General features: G+C 41.6%; 1 protein-coding gene across 1 annotated transcript in view; it reads right to left on the bottom strand.

Annotated features, from left to right (window-relative positions):
- EIF2AK4 (eukaryotic translation initiation factor 2 alpha kinase 4) overlaps positions 1-18,310 on the bottom strand; it is a 100,754-nt gene that overhangs the window by 24,722 nt on the left and 57,722 nt on the right. The window contains exons 18-26 of the mRNA XM_052646297.1: positions 17,578-17,657; positions 13,503-13,604; positions 12,068-12,121; positions 9,097-9,333; positions 7,154-7,229; positions 6,485-6,606; positions 3,079-3,128; positions 1,983-2,151; positions 577-693 (exon numbers count right to left, since the gene is read on the bottom strand). Coding sequence (XP_052502257.1) covers positions 577-693; positions 1,983-2,151; positions 3,079-3,128; positions 6,485-6,606; positions 7,154-7,229; positions 9,097-9,333; positions 12,068-12,121; positions 13,503-13,604; positions 17,578-17,657 — 1,007 coding nt within the window. The remainder of the gene's footprint in view (positions 1-576; positions 694-1,982; positions 2,152-3,078; positions 3,129-6,484; positions 6,607-7,153; positions 7,230-9,096; positions 9,334-12,067; positions 12,122-13,502; positions 13,605-17,577; positions 17,658-18,310) is intronic.

Here is an 18,310-nt window from a genome sequence, read left to right as displayed (position 1 = left end):
ATGGGCAGGACATAAGTCTTTTACTATCAAAACTAATACTCCCTTTCTTGGCCTCTCTAAAGGACAATAACAGTGCTTGTGAGATTAACTTAGGCAAGTTAATCTTCATAAAGGGTTTAGAACAATGCTTGGCACATATATTCGGAGCACAGTGCATGCTTAGTAAGGGCTGACTATTTTTAAACTTATTACAGGCAAGTATCAGGACCAATTACTTAGTGGTTTTTTTTGCCTTAAGAAGCAAGTGAGTGAAGAAGTTTATTACCTTATAAATTAAATAAGATAATTCAATCTTCAGAAGTTACCCTTGCAAACAAACCATGGAGGTGTGCTACTAGGGACTAGTAGCACAAGGCTTAGTACAGGATAAAAGCTCAACCAATACTTGTTAACTATTGATAGAAAAACAAAAACAAAACTGTTGGTAGAATCAAAGCCATTGGTTCTTTTACCTCAGAGCAATGAGGGGAAGGAGATAAAATTCCCAACTCAGTTTTATGATTACATCACTAAGAAAATTCTCATCAGCTATTATTATTATCCTTCAATATCAACTCAAAGGAATTAAATGCTTACCACAGCATCATACAGAATAACATAGACTTGGCTGAGTTTATCTTCTGGGATCCCACAGTGTAAGAGTATTGCTTTCAGTAACATGGTATGGTTCAAATAAATACTGTAATTTCTTTCCTAGGATACAGAAATTATTATTTTCATTATAAAAGCAACACAGGCACCTGACAAAATCTAGAATCTTATCCCCCATTTACCAAACTGACACAATGGAAGGAATGAATTCTAGCATACTGCCTTCTAGTTTACTTTTTCATATATATTCTTACACTGTTGTGGTCAGAGTATAATATGTTAATAATTTAATCTTTATCATACACATCAGAAATACTTTCATCTCCACTACGTTCAAAAGCCTGAGCAAAGTGACACAGATTTCAAAGTGGGAGAAGACCTGGTTCAGTACTGACTGACCTATAAGCCCAGCTGGTGGAGTGTAAGCGCACAGTCAAGGGCATTCACAGGGTGGTGAGCTGTGCGCTGAGCCAGGTGCACTGGGCTGCACAGACAGTGGCCCTGAAAGAGCATCTCTGCCTGGAGGAAACAGCTGACAACTAGCATGTGGGTTCTCTCTCATGTGCTGTGAGAGCTGAGAAGAAAAGGCGGCTGGCCCATCAGGGAGGTTGCAGGCCGGCTCCCGGGCCCCCACTACAGCTGGGTAGAGAGTTCTATCTGGACAGGGGTGCACGGTGACTGATGGGAGGTTGCTGTGGAGAGAGTAAGAGGGGCGAGCAGCGGGGATGGGGAGGGAAGGCCGAGGAGAGCAACCACTGAGTGCGCAGGAGCCTCCGCTGGCTGGGGAGTCCACAGAGACCACACAAAGCGAGGCCAGTTGTTAAGCGCCTGGGCGGGAACGTCCCTGGCAGGCCAGTGGTTAAGACTCTGGGCTTCTAATGGTGGGGGCTTGGGTGTGACCCCTGGTTGGGGAACTAAGGTCCCATATGCCACGCAGTGTGGCTAAAAATTTTAAAAATTAAAACCTGTTGCAAATCAACTAAACTTTGATTAAAAAAAAAAAAGAGAGAAAATGCATTCCATGTAATCTAAAGCAATAAAATAATTAGTACCTATTTTTTTAAAAAGAGCCTGGGCGTAGGAGGGAGCTGAGGGTTCCCTACATACTCAAAGTATCCTAGGACTCTTAGCTGAATTCCTCAAATTTTGGAATGCATGGAGAAACTATAGCTTCCCCACAACCGAAGAAACAAAAACAAAATTCATTCCTTTCTAGGCGGAGCTAAGAGCATGAGACGTCCCAAAAGCGACATGAAGCCTTCCCAGGGGCTTGAGTGGCAGTGTGACTCCCGGCCAGCACCACCTGAGGAGCTGCTCTATGGCCCCACGGAACCTGCTGAAGGACTCTGTCTAGCAGGACAACCTTGGGATGTTAGGGTCTGGGAAGGAACCTGAAGTGCTGGGAACTCCTGGATGATTTCGTAGACGGTGTAGATGACTTCAGCGGTGGGCAGCGAGCTATTGGTAGTAGAGGTGACAATATCAAATGCACACTCCAGAAGTTCTTTGGGATGAAATTGGTCCAATTTTCGAGGTCTGAACACACGTTCTATGCAATATCTGCGGAGAGAAGCCCGCATTTCTAAGGTCATTGCTTGCTGGAATTACATATGTATAAGAGATTGTTGAATAAAAGAAATAATATGGAAAAATAATATGGAAAAATCAATCAGTATGATTAAGAGAACAACATAAAGATAGATTTGCCCAGAATAGTCACGCTTTGTATCTAGGTTCCAATTCCCAGTGTTGCCACTATTAAGCAATGGGGTTTATTTTTTTTAAGTCTGAAATAGACATGAAATAACACAGAAAAACAAGTTTATCGTAAGTGTTTGCTTTCTACACAGTGATGCCCACACTTTATGATTAGTAACTGTTTACTTGGAATTGAGAATAAAGGCATGTAAAAGAGCTTTGACTTTGTTTAGGAAAGGAGCTGCAAAGTCAGATGCCTCGCTGACATTGCTCCAATTTATGCAGATCTTGGTGTTTGCCCCTGTGGTATTTGAATGAAAACCTTTCCCCAGCGGTAAGTGCCTGGAGGTTCAGCACTCCTGCTGGGTTTCCTCCACTTCTCCACAAGCTGTTTTTATTCAGTTACCCGTGCAGGCAGTTTTCATACAGAGACCACCGGCCACTTGTCCTTTCAATTAAATTTTAAAAGGGGCCATCTGTGATCAAGAACAGCCAGATGTCTTTCGAAGCAACCATTTGTGACAGTACTTGGTCAAGTGGCTTGGGGACATTTACAAGGCAGAGAAAAGACTGGGAGTCTCAGGCTGCCACCCAAATGCAACATTCCTACAAACAGGAGGATGCCAGTCTTGATCACAGAAAGGGGTACTGGCGCTGGGCTTTGTGACCATTTTCCAAGCTCAGTACTTTAAACTCCAAACACTTGACTGTGTAATGATCACAGCAGATGAAATACTCTTTTTGGGTTTCTTTCCCACGTGCACCAAATGAACCCCCATTTTTTCTTACCGCTTTAAATTCAATATATTATTTCTCGCCACATATCTTGCAAAAGGAACCTGAAAAATAAAGTTTCAAAGGTCAGTATCAAGAGGTGCCGACCACTACTCCTTTTGTTTTTTTAACCTTTGAGTTGTAAGTCACATACCATAGAGTTCACCCTTTTAAAGTTTACAATTCAGTGGTTTTGAGAATGTTCACAGAGCTGTGCACTGCTCGCCACTCATACTCCTTGGAATGTTTTTGAGTTGGTCAGTCAGCAGCTGATCTCACTGCTGGATATAACACCAACCTTATTTGCTGTGGCATTTCTTAGGTTCTTAAGTTTGAGAAGAAAATCACTTTAGTGAAATATACTCTGCCAAATTTTATTCTGTGCAAGTTATGTGATGACCTGTGAATTTTTTTTAAGTGTCACATAATACTGCAGTCAAAATGGGTATTACCTCTTACAAACTTCCTGACTTTCTCATAGATCTTACAGAAGAAATTCTTAATAACCACCCACTAATAATCACCACAGTTTATAAAACCATTACCAGATTGCTTCAAGAGATCTGACGTGGTATCATTAACTAATAGGTCAAATTCTCAAAGGGCAATTATTTTTTATTTGGGGGGATTTAATATATTTGCTCCCAGAAAGAAAGCTAATGTTTAACAATCTGCATTTTAGTGTCCTAATGTCTAGACAATAAGGAGCCAGTTTTAAGTATAGTTATGTAAATATTTGCCCTTTTGTACTTTCTCTAACGGAGCCCAAATCTGATATGCTACCTACTCACCTCTCACTCAAAATAATCCCAAACCACCTGACTTACTGCAAAAGAAAAACTACATCCAAGGGCATACAAGGAATTTCCTCTTAAACCATAAAAGCAAAACATGTTCTTGCAATGCACTGCAAAACATAGATATGAAAAAAAGACAATGTCCTGATTCCAGACCTCCCTCCAGAAAAATACAGTCAAAAGTTCAAGTTTTTGACACTTCAGTCTGGGGATACAAACAAGCTGATATGTGTCATTATTCACACGCATGTGGGAGCACTATATATATCTCAAACATACCAGGTACATTCAAATACCCATCTTTGTGTACATGCTCAGCTGTTTTTTTTTTTAAGCTTTTTTCATTCTCTGTATAATAAAAATGGAATTCTTCAGCTCAGTAGCTCAGTTGTGTCCGACTCTGTGACCCCATGAACCGCAGTACACCAGGCCTCCCTGTCCATCACCAACTCCCGGAGTCCACCCAAACCCATGTTCATCGAGTCGGTGATACCACCCAACCATCTCCTCCTCTGTTGTCCCCTTCTCCTCCTGCCCTCAATCTTTCCCAGCATCAGGGTCTTTTCAAATGAGTCAGCTCTTTGCATCAGGTGGCCAAAGTATTGGAGTTTCAGCTTCAACATCAGTCCTTCCAATGAACACCCAGGACCGATCTTCTTTAGGATGGACTGGTTGGATCTCCTTGCAGTCCAAGGGACTCTCAAGAGTCTTCTCCAACACCACAGCTCAAAAGCATCAATTCTTCTATGCTCAGCTTTCTTTATAGTACAACTCTCATATCCATACATGACCACTGGAAAAACCATAGCCTTGACTAGACGGACCTTTGTTGGCAAAGTAATGTCTCTGCTTTTTAATATGCTGTCTAGGTTAGTCATAACTTTCCTTTCAAGGAGTAAGTGTCTTTTAATTTCATGGCTGCAATCACCATCTGCAGTGATTCTGGAGCCCAGAAAAATAAACTCAGCCACTGTTTCCCCATCTATTTGCCATGAAGTGATGGGACTGGATGCCATGATCTTAGTTTTCTGAATGGTGAGCTTTAAGCCAACTTTTTCACTCTCCTCTTTCACTTTCATCAGGAGGCCCTTTAGTTCTTCTTCACTTTCTGCCATAAGGAATTGTTAGGTAGTTAGATTAGGAAAAAGGAGTCCAGAATGAAGTGGCTAAAACACAAAGAAGGGAAAAGCCCGTGAAAATAGAACAAAGGAAGGTCTGAGGACTGGAGTGAGAACCTCAGGTGAAACAAACAGCCCTCCTGGCTAGACTAGTTTACACAGGGCAGGCTCAGGGGGAGGAGAAAAAACATATAAAAAAAGGAGCCAAAACTGAGCCTCTGGCTTCTCTTCTCTTTGTGTCTTTTGGGTCAGCCCGCCCTCATGCCTTGAGGGTGTATTTTCCTTTCCTTGCCAAATAAAACTGAGCTGTAACACCAAGCTATAACACTGGTCCGTCCATCACTTCAAATTTTTGCTGCGGCGAGACAGAACTGAGGAAATCACAACCTCTTCAAAAGAATCAGATTACAGTTCCTTTGAAACATACTTTTTTTTTCCAGCTAATAGGATACCATGGATATTCCTACGGATCAAATATAGATATGGATCTACCTAAATATATATGCATTTGACATTTTATCTCTTTAATATTCCATAATAAATTACTCAACCATTTTGCTGCTGATACAGTAGCAGTTTTCAGTTTTTGACCACCATGATAAATCGGAAATGGATGTCTTTTTAATATTTGTACACCAATGTGTTATTTCTTTAAATAAATCCCTCAAGGTGGGATTGCTAGCTCAAAGGGTGTAGTATATGCATTTACTTTATTAAATACATTCAGATTACTTTTCTAAAGGTTCAGCAACTTACATTCTCAGCAGCAATATATTAAAGCACCTATTTTCCTAAACTCTAGTCATCTGTGGGCATTAAAGATTTTTGCCAGTCTGAGAGGTGAAGTTCAGACACCTTTGCTTTGTGTTTCCTTATTAGTGAGGTTGAATATCTGTGAGAAAATTATTAGCCCTATGCATCTTCTCTTCAGAGAACTGCCTGGTTACAGCCTTTACTCATCTCTCTACTTGTAAGTGCTTTCTGTACAAGAGGAATATTAAACCTCTTGTCTGTCACATGCATGTACAGTACAGATGGGCTTGCTAGCAGCCAGCACCATGCGGGTGATCAACCAGTAAGCGTGCTGCTGTCAAAGGGAACCCTGGGGATAAGAAAGCAAGCATGAGCAGACTTCAGCACAGACACTTAGCAGTGACCCTTGCTGTTACAAGAATTCAACTGTTCTAGACATTAACGTATGGGAAATGTCTGGGTTGGCCAAGTTAGCCTGCTATGATCACCTGGAGGAGCTCAACACTGATGTGCAGAAGTGGTACCTGCTTCTACATAAGCACTAAGGTGGAGGCACACACCGTCAAAGGTTTACCATGATGCTCTAATGATGCTGTCACCCTGATAACTCTCTTAAGATTACGTTTCCTAGAGGTGACATTAAGAAAATAAGCCTGGGGGCAAGAATGATTGGTGGGGCTATTCCTTTAATATGATACCAGCCCTGGGACCAGGCATGGCACCCACACTGTCAGCAAAGTCTGCCAGCCTCACCCGCAGGTCGAAAGGCAGCATCACCAGCATCCCACTGTGGTCCATGAATAAGGCAGCTTCGTTGTGCTCATATATTTGTCTGTTTCGGGGAAGCAGCAGTGGGGTACACAACTGGACAGCTCCTATACCAAATGAGAAAAAATAACTGGTCACTGTTTCTCATGCTTTCCAGAGACATAAATTAAAACAAACACAAACGTGACAGTTAAGAATCTGCCACTGGGACTGTTGAAATCACTTTATCTTCAATTCCCTAAGTTTACTAATGGAAAGCTCATCTAAGGTTAAGTTTGTTAATTTAGTCACATTTCCTTTTTTTTTTTGGCTGCACCACACAGCTTGCGGAATCTTAGTTCCCTGACCAGGGATCGAACCCAGGCCCATGGCAGTGAAGGCACTCAGTCCTAATCACTGGACTGCCAGGAAATTCCTTAGTCATATTTCCGACTCCACAAACCAACTATGTTTTAGCAACAAGGTTATAATACTCAAATCTGTCTCCCCTCCACAAGCTGAATTATAAAAATAAGCTTAAACATCACGGGTGTCAAATGAGTGTAACTGAATTTAAAAGTTAAGCATGGCTGCACCCAAGTCCATTAACATGATTTTCTGAAGAGGAAACAAAATGTCTTTTGAGAAGGCCCATGTTTTTAAAAGAGGACATACCGTGTCTTTTGAAGATGCGGATGATGGTTTCACACACGTGCTGCTGTATCTTGGCTGTGCGGATGGAGAAGCTGCCCTAGAACATGACCAACTCAAGTGTCATTGAAGCCTGATCAAAGGGATCGCCCAAAATATCTTTCTGTGGCTTGTCGTATGCATTATACTACTTATTCCCAAGATCACAAAACAGATCTCAACGAGTCACTCCTCTTTTGAACATATTCAGGAAAGGAGAAAACCACATGTTTTGCAACATGGCCTATTTTGGGAAGGCTTCCTCAGTTCAAAGTCCACGCTCTCAGCAACGGTGATGTGTGCCTTTCAGAGACAGCTAGTCCTACACACAACTCTCCAAAAGGACTTTCGGAGATACTGTGGCAGTCAAACATCTAACAGCATCAAACCCCCTCCCACAGACTACAGTATTTCATAGTGGGCCTCTTGAAAGCTACATGGCATTTATATATTTTGTAAATAACTTTCTTTTTCATTTTTTCTTATAATAAAAGTAGCACTATTTCACTACAGAAAATTTATTAAAGACACTACAGAAGCAAAAAACCAACAATTAAAAAGTCAACTGTAATCTTGTAGATATCTAATATACCAGTGAAGAAAAACCACTTAGCCCCTGAAATCTATACTGATCTTCCACAAACCTTACCAGGACTTTCTGCTACTCTTCAAATTCTATTTTAAGCATATGGAAATGTATACAGAATATAACAAATATCTATTATTAACTCACCCAACTTTATAAAATTTTAACATTTTGCTATACTGTTTCAGACTGTTTTTGCTTTTAAGAAAGAAAATGTTGAAGTCTCCCAAACCTGCTTGTGCTTCATTCAGAAGCCACCTGATGAGCTTTTAAACTGAGATTCTTTTTGTTTATGTATTTATTTGGCTGCAGTGGGTGTTAGTTGCAGGTCTCAGGATCTTAGTTCCCTGACCAGGGACTGAACCTGGACCCCCTGCATTGGGACCATGGAGTCTTAAACACTGACCGCCAGGCAAGTCCCTGAACAGAGATTCTTGAAGTGCTTCACACTTAGACTCCAAGTCACTGTACTGGATGTAGGGCCTGAGCCTCTGTGTTGTCAAAGGGCCTCACAGGTGACTTTCATGTGCAGTCAGTACTGGGAGCTGGCTATTTAACCCGGATCTGAACTGGTTTTCTCAGCACTGGCATCTGGGCCAGGGCTTGGTCTCTGAAAGCACCACTTCTTACCCTCTTTGGTTAGGGGGTGGATCAGGAACTCCTACAAGTAAGTGGTTAAAAGTGTGGCTCTTCCTAGAATAATGCCCACGCACACATTTTGCATATACAGACCTCAAACTAAGAGCTTATGCTGGACCAGGACCTATGGTATAGCACAGAGAACTATAGTCAATATCTTATAATTGTCGTCAGTGGTTAAGTTCTGTGTGACTCTTTGTGACCCCATGGACTGTAGCACACCCGGCTCCTTTGTCCGGTGCCATCTCCTGGAGTTTACTCAAATTCATGTTCATTGAGTTGGCGATGCTATTTAACCATCTCATCCTCTGCCATCCCCTTCTTCTTTTCCTTTCAATCCTTCCCAGCATCAGGGTCTTTCCCAATGAGTCGGCTCTGCATATCAGGTGGCCAAGGAACTGGAGCTTCAGCTTCAGCAACAGTCCTTCCAGTGAATATTCAGGGTTGATTTCCTTTAGGAAACAACCTATAATAAAACCTATAATAACCTATAATAGAAAAGAATCTGAAAAAGAATAGATAGATATAGCTGAATCACTTTGTTGTATACCTGAAACTATTACAATACTGTAAATCAACTATGCTTCAATTAAAAAAAAGAGAATTTATGTTGGAGGCATTAAAGGAACCCAGGAAAATTCAGGAATGGACTCGATCCTTTCGTAGAGCAGGTAAAGCTCTTTCAAGCCATGGCTCACCCCACCTTCAGTATGTCACTGTCGTAGGTGTAGTCGATGGCAGGGGAGACGCGCTGGGCGAAGATCTGGCCCATCATGGTGCGGTAGGCCTTCCCGTCCACGTTGGCCAGGGTGTGGTGCAGCACCTCGTGCAGCTCGGATTCCTCCATCTGGGGCGGGGGCAGCAGCTCACTCTTGAGCAGTTCTGTGGCCGTGGGCCGCTTTGCCGGATCGTGGTTCAACAGCCAGGAGATGACAGATTTCTACAATGCAATACTGGGGATGGGATGCGATGGATGGTGCTCGGGAATTCTCCCAGCAAGCTGGTGGTTAGTTCAGGTCCTAAAGGACACACTTCTTCCCCTTAGAGTATCCATTTTAGTTGGTATTTCTGAAATTTCTGAATTTGTCATTTCCCCCCAATAGTTCATTATGGTCATAGGATTGTGCAACAAGGTAATGTTAATATAATATCTTTCCTAAAAGGTAGAGGCCCTTTTCGTACTTCACTGTTATAAAGGACCAAAAAACCTTCAACAAAGACATAGAAGCAAAAGTTAGGCCTTCTACACACACTGTATCTAAAATACAGCTTTTTTGGTACGGTTCTTGAACCAGACAAGATACAAGAACACAAAACAAGTTATTTTTAGGTGCCTAATTTTAGTAGAAAATATAATGCTTAAGAGCTGCTGGAATCCCTAAATCAGTAGAAAACATCTTGTTTTTATGTTATCTGTATTCATACCATTCCCTTGAATTCTCTTCTGTTACTCATTTATTATACTTTCATAGCTACTACCTAATTAAGCAGGGAACTATTTGAAGATACTATAGTTCCCTGCTTAAACCTCTGAAAGGCCCCAGAATGATTCTGTAATTCTCTTGTTCATAAGGAGTTAGAGGAATACTTGAGATCAGAAAACCTCAATATAGATGAATCTCATTAAGCATCTTTAATTACATATCTTTAAAATACCCTCCCCCATAATCCTTAACCCTGGTTGAGGCTAGAATTAAAAACACAGGTAATTATTTTTCATATAAAGAAAGGAACTGATGTGATACAACTTTATGAATATATATGTTAAATTAAACTGGTAAAAATAATATCCTATTCAGCAAAATCAACAGTAATACTTAATTTCTGTATGTGGCAATAACTGTTATACTCAGTCAATAAGCATTTTCTATGCTGCCTTCTTGCAGACAAAAAGCAACAATGTGGCATGGGAGGCAGCAGTGGCAGTGGCTGCCGTGGTTAAGTTTATACGTTTTATGAGGTTAAGTTTATATATGGTTATATATGGATAAGTTTATACATCCCCAGTGCAAATGCTCCAGGGTGCCCAGTAAGTCCTTGTGCTAGGAGGACAATCACTGTCTTGAGAAATGGTATGTATAGCTGTGCTTATGCCTGCAGTTTAACTACACCACCACAGAAGCCACCATGTGGGAATACTGAATAAGACTGACCTCATTACAGGGAAATGCTATGATCTGAGTGTTTACTTATGATACCCTAAAAAACACAGGGAACAACTCAGTTCAGGTCAGTGATAATAGCTAGTAAAAGAAGGAGAAACATGACTCAATGTATTTTTTCATGTATGCTCAGTCACTCAGTCATGTCCGATTCTTTGCAGCCCCATGGACTATAGCCTACCAGGCTCCTCTGTCCATGGGACCTCTCAGGCAAGAAAGCTAGAGTGGGTGGCTGCTTCCTCCTCCAGGGGATCTTCCTGATGCAGGAATCAAAACTTGTGTCTTCTTCATCGGCAGGAAGTTTCTTTACCACTGAGATACCTGGGAAACCACTTTCTAATGGTTCTAATTCAACATTTGAGGCAGAATGGGTCCCTCGAACCATAAACAAATGTCATATGTTAAATGCTACCAAATTATAGGATGTTTGTGTCAATATAAAATAAAGGATATTTAATATCTCTATTTTACAGGGGAGGAAAATCAGTCTAAAAAAGTTAGGTCCATCTAGATACAAAACCAATAATCAAAAAATAGCAAATTAATGCAATATTCTAGCTAGGTTTCTGTTCTCAACATTAAAATTTAAATAAGGGATTCTGCCTTGATTATAATTGTTAAGAAATCAGTTTAAGGAGTAAACTTCTACATGATGAGAGTATTAACCATGGAAGGTTCCTCTAAGACAAACAGCCAGCACTAAGAAGAAAGGCACACCAGAAGCACTATAAAAAATTCACTAACAATTATTCCTTCATATTAGCCAGATGCTAATAATTCACTATGACATACATATACTACAGGGGCTTCCCAGGTTGCGCTAGTGGTAAATAGCCCACCTGCCAATGCAAGAGATGTAAGAGATACGGGTTCGATCCCTGGGTCGGGAATATTCCTTGGAGGAGGGCATGGCAATTCACTCTAGTGTTCTTGTCTGGAAAACCCACAGAGAAGTCTGGCAGGCTACGTTCTATAGGGTAGCAAAGAGTCAGACACAACTGAAGCCAACTTAGCAGGCACGTGCGTGTACACACACACATGTATTTATAGTATGGAGGAAAAATTATTTTGTTTAAATTACTGTATCATCTAACTGTCTAGTCTTCCCCTTTACAATATAAGCTACTTTAACCAATATAAGACAGGACAAAATTATAGTTTTAAAATGTATTTTCTTTTTCTTAAAGTTTCAAGCTTAATCTCAAACAATGAGCTGTAAGAGCGTTCTCTTTTTTCAATAGCTAAGCCAAAGGTCCAAACAGTATTTCAAAAGCATGATGAATCACAAAAAAAGAACCCTGTAGTTTGTTAATTTTCTATGCCAGCCCTTGGCATTTTTACAGTGTTTTTCAAGTCTAAACACATTTTAAGTACTCCATCTTTTGATATTTTCCCCCCACGTTGTTCCCACGACACAAGAGAATGAGTGGCAGAAGATTACTAATTGAAGAAGAAAAATAGTAATTAAAACTCCAGAGTGAGAACACAGTAATTAAAGTATCAGAAAATTACCTGCTTTGTATGCTCTCCATCATCAAAGTCTTCTGGAAACTTAGGAGAAGTGGGCTAAAAAAATATTGTATTCAAATCAGCTAGTGCTTGGCAGACTGCCACATTTTCACAATAAAATGTGAAAGCATTTTATTCACCAGAGGTAAGAAAATCAAATAGAGAAATGAAAGTTTGCTAACAAGGGGAGATGGACAAGAAACTCATCTTGAAACCCAATGTCCATCCTTCCAAAGAGATACGTTTTAACACTAACTTCACCCAAATGACAGCCTAGGTGACAGAAAGCACCTCATTTGAGAACAAAGTATTTTACCATCTAAGGGCTTCAGAGAAAGACAAGAGCAACCTTATTAAACGAACAAGGGTAAAAGTACAGAACGGTCAACACAGAGGAAGAGAAAACCAACATGACAATCTCTACCCACCCCCTTAAATTTCTCACCTTTCTGGAAAATAAGACCTCAGTCATAACATTAACCTGGCAGTTGAGATATTCTTTTTTTTTTTTGAGATATTCTTGAAATGAGGCAACAAACATGAATTTTACACTAAAGAAAGGCACTTCACCAACGACATAATCCTCGAAGAGCACTCCAAGTCAAGGTAAGGACATAGTAATCACTTTGTTTCCCCTGATACATGATGAACATAGCTGCCCACGCTGTCCTGGCAGTTGAACTATCAAACTCCTTCCTGAGATACCTCACAGGGTATTCTTAGTCATGCTGAATGTGATTAATACCAACAGACATGCATACTTGGTTCTGCTCTAGGAAGGAGGAGGAAGATTCTCCATTTCTCTTACAAAGGAATATGTGAACCTAAATCTCCCTCACTCTAACCTTGTTCTCCCCTCATCTTAATGCTGATGCCCATGGGCACCCTTGACCTCACACACACCAACATTAGTCCCTTTTAGTTTGGGAAGAGGCAGGAATCAAACCCAAGAAGACTGAGGGAGATCTCATTGTGAAAAAAATTCAAGTGGCTGATTTTTACTCCAGACCCCACTTACCTTCTGGTCATAGTGGTATTTTTTAGGCATTACTATATCCAGTACCTTCAGCTGGAACCTTCTAATTTCTAGATCTAAATATCTGCTATCCTTATAACTCCTTCCCATTGCTGTAACTATATTGATATTACGCAAAATTTTAAAATCCCTCTGTTTTAAAATCAAGAGGAAATCTCAAAATATTTTTAAAAGGATAACCTAGCAATATCTCCAAAAATAAATCAATTTGGGGTAAGTTTTTTATCATTGTAAGTGCATAAGCTGAGATGAATTTCCATTTACTAGAAAACATAGAAAATTACAGCAGGACCACCCCTTTCTATATTATAAATAACAGATAAACACCCAACACTGAATTCTAATGTCCATGCTAAGATTCAGGTTACTGGAAATGGAGGCGCTAAAACATCTGATACATACATCTCTGAGCTGGTTGAGAACAAAGATTCTTTCTGAGGCTGTGACCATGGGGTGATAGGACATCTCAAAGAAGATAATCCCCAGGCTGAAGAGATCCACTTTCTGAGGAGGAAAAAGAATTACATTTAGAACCTAGATATGAAAGCATAATCCAACAGGGAATTAGAGTATGAGCACTGTTAGATGGGATAACGTTCACCTAAGTGAAAAATAAGCCATACGAGAAAAAATTCACTCTGTCCTAAAAAAAAAAGAAAATCTGTAAGTATAAAATATAGATGAGATTTTTATATTTAGACGATAAAATATTTGGGACGACTTCAACATTTTTCTTAAAAATTAGTTGTAACTGGTTCAGCCCTACCCACAGACATAGATAACCCCTGGCCACACATTGAGAATAATTATTACAGAGCAAGGACAACCGACATCTTTAAAAGAGTCAGCTTTGTATCTTTACAGGGCTTCTGCAGTGGTTCAGTGATAAAGAATCCACCTGCAATGATGCAGATATGGAGACACAGATGCGCTCCCTGGGTCGGGAAGATTCCCTGGAGTAGGAAATGGCAACCCACTGCAGTATTCTTGCCTGTAAAATCCCATGGACAGAGAAGCCTAGTGGGCTGCAATCTATGAGGACCCAAAGAGTTACGACTGAGCAGCTAAACAACACAACAAAACTGCATTTTTATTGATCATCTCAAAAGGGAAACACAGCACAATCTGCATCTGATAGCAAGTATCAGCTATTGATTGCAAAGCCATACTGATGAGGACAGCAGCACAGCACAACAGAAAGATCGCTTGACAAATCCCCACAAAATAGGGAAGTACAAGTAAAGAAGGCAAAAGGCAAGTTAGTGCACAGTCTCAGGTAGGCAGCTGCCAAGGGGAAGAGGATGTTTAGAAGGTCCTGTGCCTGTGGCAGCCGAGCACAAACAGGCCGAGACTGCTCATGGTACACTGCACACAGGCACAGAAGCTGTTTCCAAGGAAAACTTGAATGCAGTTGGACTCAAGAATTAGCAGGAGAGCCTCTCCAACCGGTGACCTCCAAAGTCTTAAAAACAAACATTCACCCTGTCATTTCCTACACATTAGCTGTAGAAAAATGTGGAATATACAGAAAAGCACCAAGAATAAAATAGCAACCATCCGTAACTCCATTGCCTAAAGAAATTTACTACTGATGGCTAAGATATGCCCACTTTATGCCTTTTAAAAAAATATCTACACACACACACACGCATTAAAACTAGAACCACAGTGTCATCTGTAACTTTTACTCTCCTAACACAAACGAATATTTTAATACTATAATGTCATTTTTCTAAAACGTGATTTCAATGACATATTCAATTACACGGAAGCCCCATAATTTAACCAGTTCCCTACTTTTAAACACTTACGATTCCGCCCTGTTATAAACAACACTGTGACAAACGTCTTTCACACTAATCTTTTTGGATGTCCCTGGTTGTTTCCTTAGGATACATTTCAAAAGGTGGAAGAGTGCTAGGCCAAAATCCTTTCAAGGATTCCATTACCCTCTTGCAGGCTAAACTGGAGTGGTGACACTGTAGGTGCCTCCCTCCCTCAGGGTGGGCATGTCCACCTCTACACACCCTCATCCTCGCCTGGTATCTGGAGGTCTCCTTCAACTCACTGCCTGGTGCTCTCGTCAGAATCAAAACCCACACTAGAGTTGCCACCGCAAGCTTGAAAACACGCTTTGATGCAGACTGCCTGCTTCGTGTGTTTTAAAAATTTACCTCTGTGGGTCTTGCCCTAAGTGATTTCAGCCAGGCTCAAGCTTTCAAATCCCATCTGTGTGCTGGTGACTCTCAAATTTATACCCCTGACTTTGACCTTTCTTCTGAACTTGAGTCTTTTTTTTAAAAAAATATTTATTTATTTGACTGTGCAGGGTCTTTAGTTGCAGCATGTGGGCTTTTTTAGTTACAGCATGTGAACTTTCACTTGCAGCAACCAGGATCTACTTCCCCGGCCAGGGATCGAACCTGGGCCCTCTGCATTGGGAGCCCCGAGTCTTCGCCACTGGACTATCAGGGAAGTCCCTGAACTTGAGTCATGAGTCTTCAGCAGCAGACTGGACCTCACCAATAGGATTTCTCATCTGGCATTTCCTTCTTAACGTGCCCCAGGCAGTTTTCTTTGCCATTCTCTCCTCCACCTCCCATGTCGCTCTTCAGGGTTCCTAGGCTCAGTCAACTACCCTTCCCCTAGCCGCTCCAGGCAGAAAGCTGAGTATTGTCCTGTTTCCCTTCCTTTTCCTCACCCAACACCCACTCCATTAAAAAAACCTGTCACTTCCCCTCCAACGTGCATCTCATATCTGCATACTTCAGAGATATCACTTTGGTGACAAAGGTCCATATAGTCAAAGCTATGGTTTTTCCTGTAGTCATGTACAGATGTGAGAGTTGGACCAGAAAGAAGGCTGAGTGCCAAAGAATTGATGCTTTCAAACTGTGGTGCTCGAATAGACTTTTGAGAGTCCCTTGGACAGCAAGGAGATCAAACCAGTCAATCCTAAAGGAAATCAATCCTGAATAATCACTGGAATGCCTGATGGTGAAGCTGAAGTTGTAATACTTTGGCCACCTGATGCGAAGAGCTGATTCATTGGAAAAGATAATGATGCTGAGAAAGACTGAGGGCAGGAGGAAAAGCGGGTGACAGAGGATGAGAGTGTTAGATGGCATCACTGACTTGACTGACTTGAGTTTGAGCAAACTCTGGAGATAGTGAAGGACAGGGAAGCCTGGCGTGCTGCAGTCCATGGGGTTGCAAAAAGTCGGACATGACAGAGCGACTAAAACAGCAAGCCCAGTGTCTACTGCCACCGCTCGTCCTAGCTCAGCCGCCCCATCTGGATTTCTGCAAGGCGTCCGGCAGCAGGTGGAATGAACTCTCTCACTCGAGATCCTTCAGGGGCTGCCTGTGCTCACTCCTTATCATGTCCACGCTGGCCCTGCATCACCTGACCCTGGCGTTCCCCCCAGCTTTGCTTCGTGCCTCTTGCCCCCATGGCTCACCTTGCTGTAGCCAGTCTGACCTTCTTTGTGACTGTCCTAAGTGCACCACGCCATGCCAGCTCTCACCCATGCTAACAGACTTCTCTCTGAGGTGCTATTTTCTCTGCTTATCCCTCTCCCCTCCGAGCCAAGCTCCAGGCCCCAACTCTTGTGACTTCTCCCTCTTTTCCTCTTTTATCAGGACAGCTGTCCTCTCGGAGAGGCTTTCTGTAATCAGTCAACCTAAGGACGATGCTCCTTATTGTCCTCTGGTCATTGGATCCCATTTCTTTTCTTCTTAGCTCTTACATAGTTTGTGATTTAAGAATTTTTACTTGTTTGGTTCATCCATCAGTGGACAAGCCCCCTGAAGGCTGGAAAAAGATGTCTTATTAGTTGATTGCGTTGTTCCCTGTGTTCCCAGGGCCTGGCCCAGGGCCAGTTAGTTTAAATCTTTAGATGGACAGAAGGCCTGTAAGCTTCTTGGCAGCAAGAGTGCCAGCTTCAGTCACTGTCTTTGGGCATCACATGTCCTACCTGGAACAGTCACTCAACAGATACAAGATACAGACTTGGACCGCAAGGAGATCCAGCCAGTCCATCCTAAAGGAAACCAGTCCTGGGTGTTCACTGGAAGGACTGATGCTGAAGCTGAAGCTCCAATACTTTGGCCACCTGATGCGAAGAACTGACTCACTGGAAAAGACCCTGATGCTGGGAAAGATCAAAGGCAGGAGAAGAAGGGGACAACAGAGGATGAGATGGTTGGGTTGCATCACCGACTCGACAGACATGAGTTTGAGCAAGCTCCAGGAGTTGGTGATAGACAGGGAAGCCTGGCATGCTGCAGTCCATGGGATTGCAAAGAGTCGGACACGACTGAGTGACTGAACTGAACTGACAGACTGAATGAACGAATGTTTCCCACTTTCTCAGCTGGTAACTGAACCCCGAGCGCTGTGATCTTCATACTCTTTCTTTTCTCTCTCTCTCTCTCTCTCAATCTTTCCTTTTCCCCACAAAGTTTCTTTTTTTACCTGGTTGTATGCAGATTTGGTGCTTCCTTGGACCTCAGGGCTTACATATAAAGCAGTGCCAACCATCCCAGTCAAATGACCTGCAGGGAAGAAGGCAGGGAAAAGGTGTCTAATAACAGGACTTAGAGATAAGGTAAACTTTTATTTAAAAAAAGTTTCTTAAGAGAGAGACACAGTCTGTTGACACTATTCACAGGAAGAAGCAGCATACATTTCACCAAGCTGCTAACCCTGAATCGTGGCCGGCCAGCCACATACCTTGGCTCTGCTGTGGTAAAGGGGCAGTGTCAGGCAGGAAGATCTCAGACAGGCCAGGTCATGAGGTAATCTCCCATTACCACCTGGGGTCAAAGTATAACTGCTTGCCCACAGAACCAAATTATTGTAATTGAAGCTCTAGTTTCTTAAGAGTCCTCAAGAACAATCAATATAGTGAAGAGGGGAAAAAAATTAAAGAATGTTCATAATTTTGTTAACTTAATGAATAATTATAATTTGCTTTAGAATAAAATCTTTACAAATGAAAAACAGGTTTCAAATTGAGAAATTTTATACTGTATTGCATATTTAAAATTGTCCTGTTAAGTATTCTTATCACAAAATTGGTAATGATAATAATAATAAGTAAGAAGGCAGGAAGAAACTTGGAGGTGATGGATATGATTATGGTGATGTTTTCTAAGTGCGTATGTACCTCGAAAGGCCGCAAGTTGTATACATTACATATGTACAG

Source organism: Budorcas taxicolor, chromosome 10, assembly GCF_023091745.1.
Source record: "Budorcas taxicolor isolate Tak-1 chromosome 10, Takin1.1, whole genome shotgun sequence".
NCBI classification, from domain to species: Eukaryota; Metazoa; Chordata; class Mammalia; order Artiodactyla; family Bovidae; genus Budorcas; species Budorcas taxicolor.
This window is presented reverse-complemented; position numbering and strand designations above follow the sequence as displayed.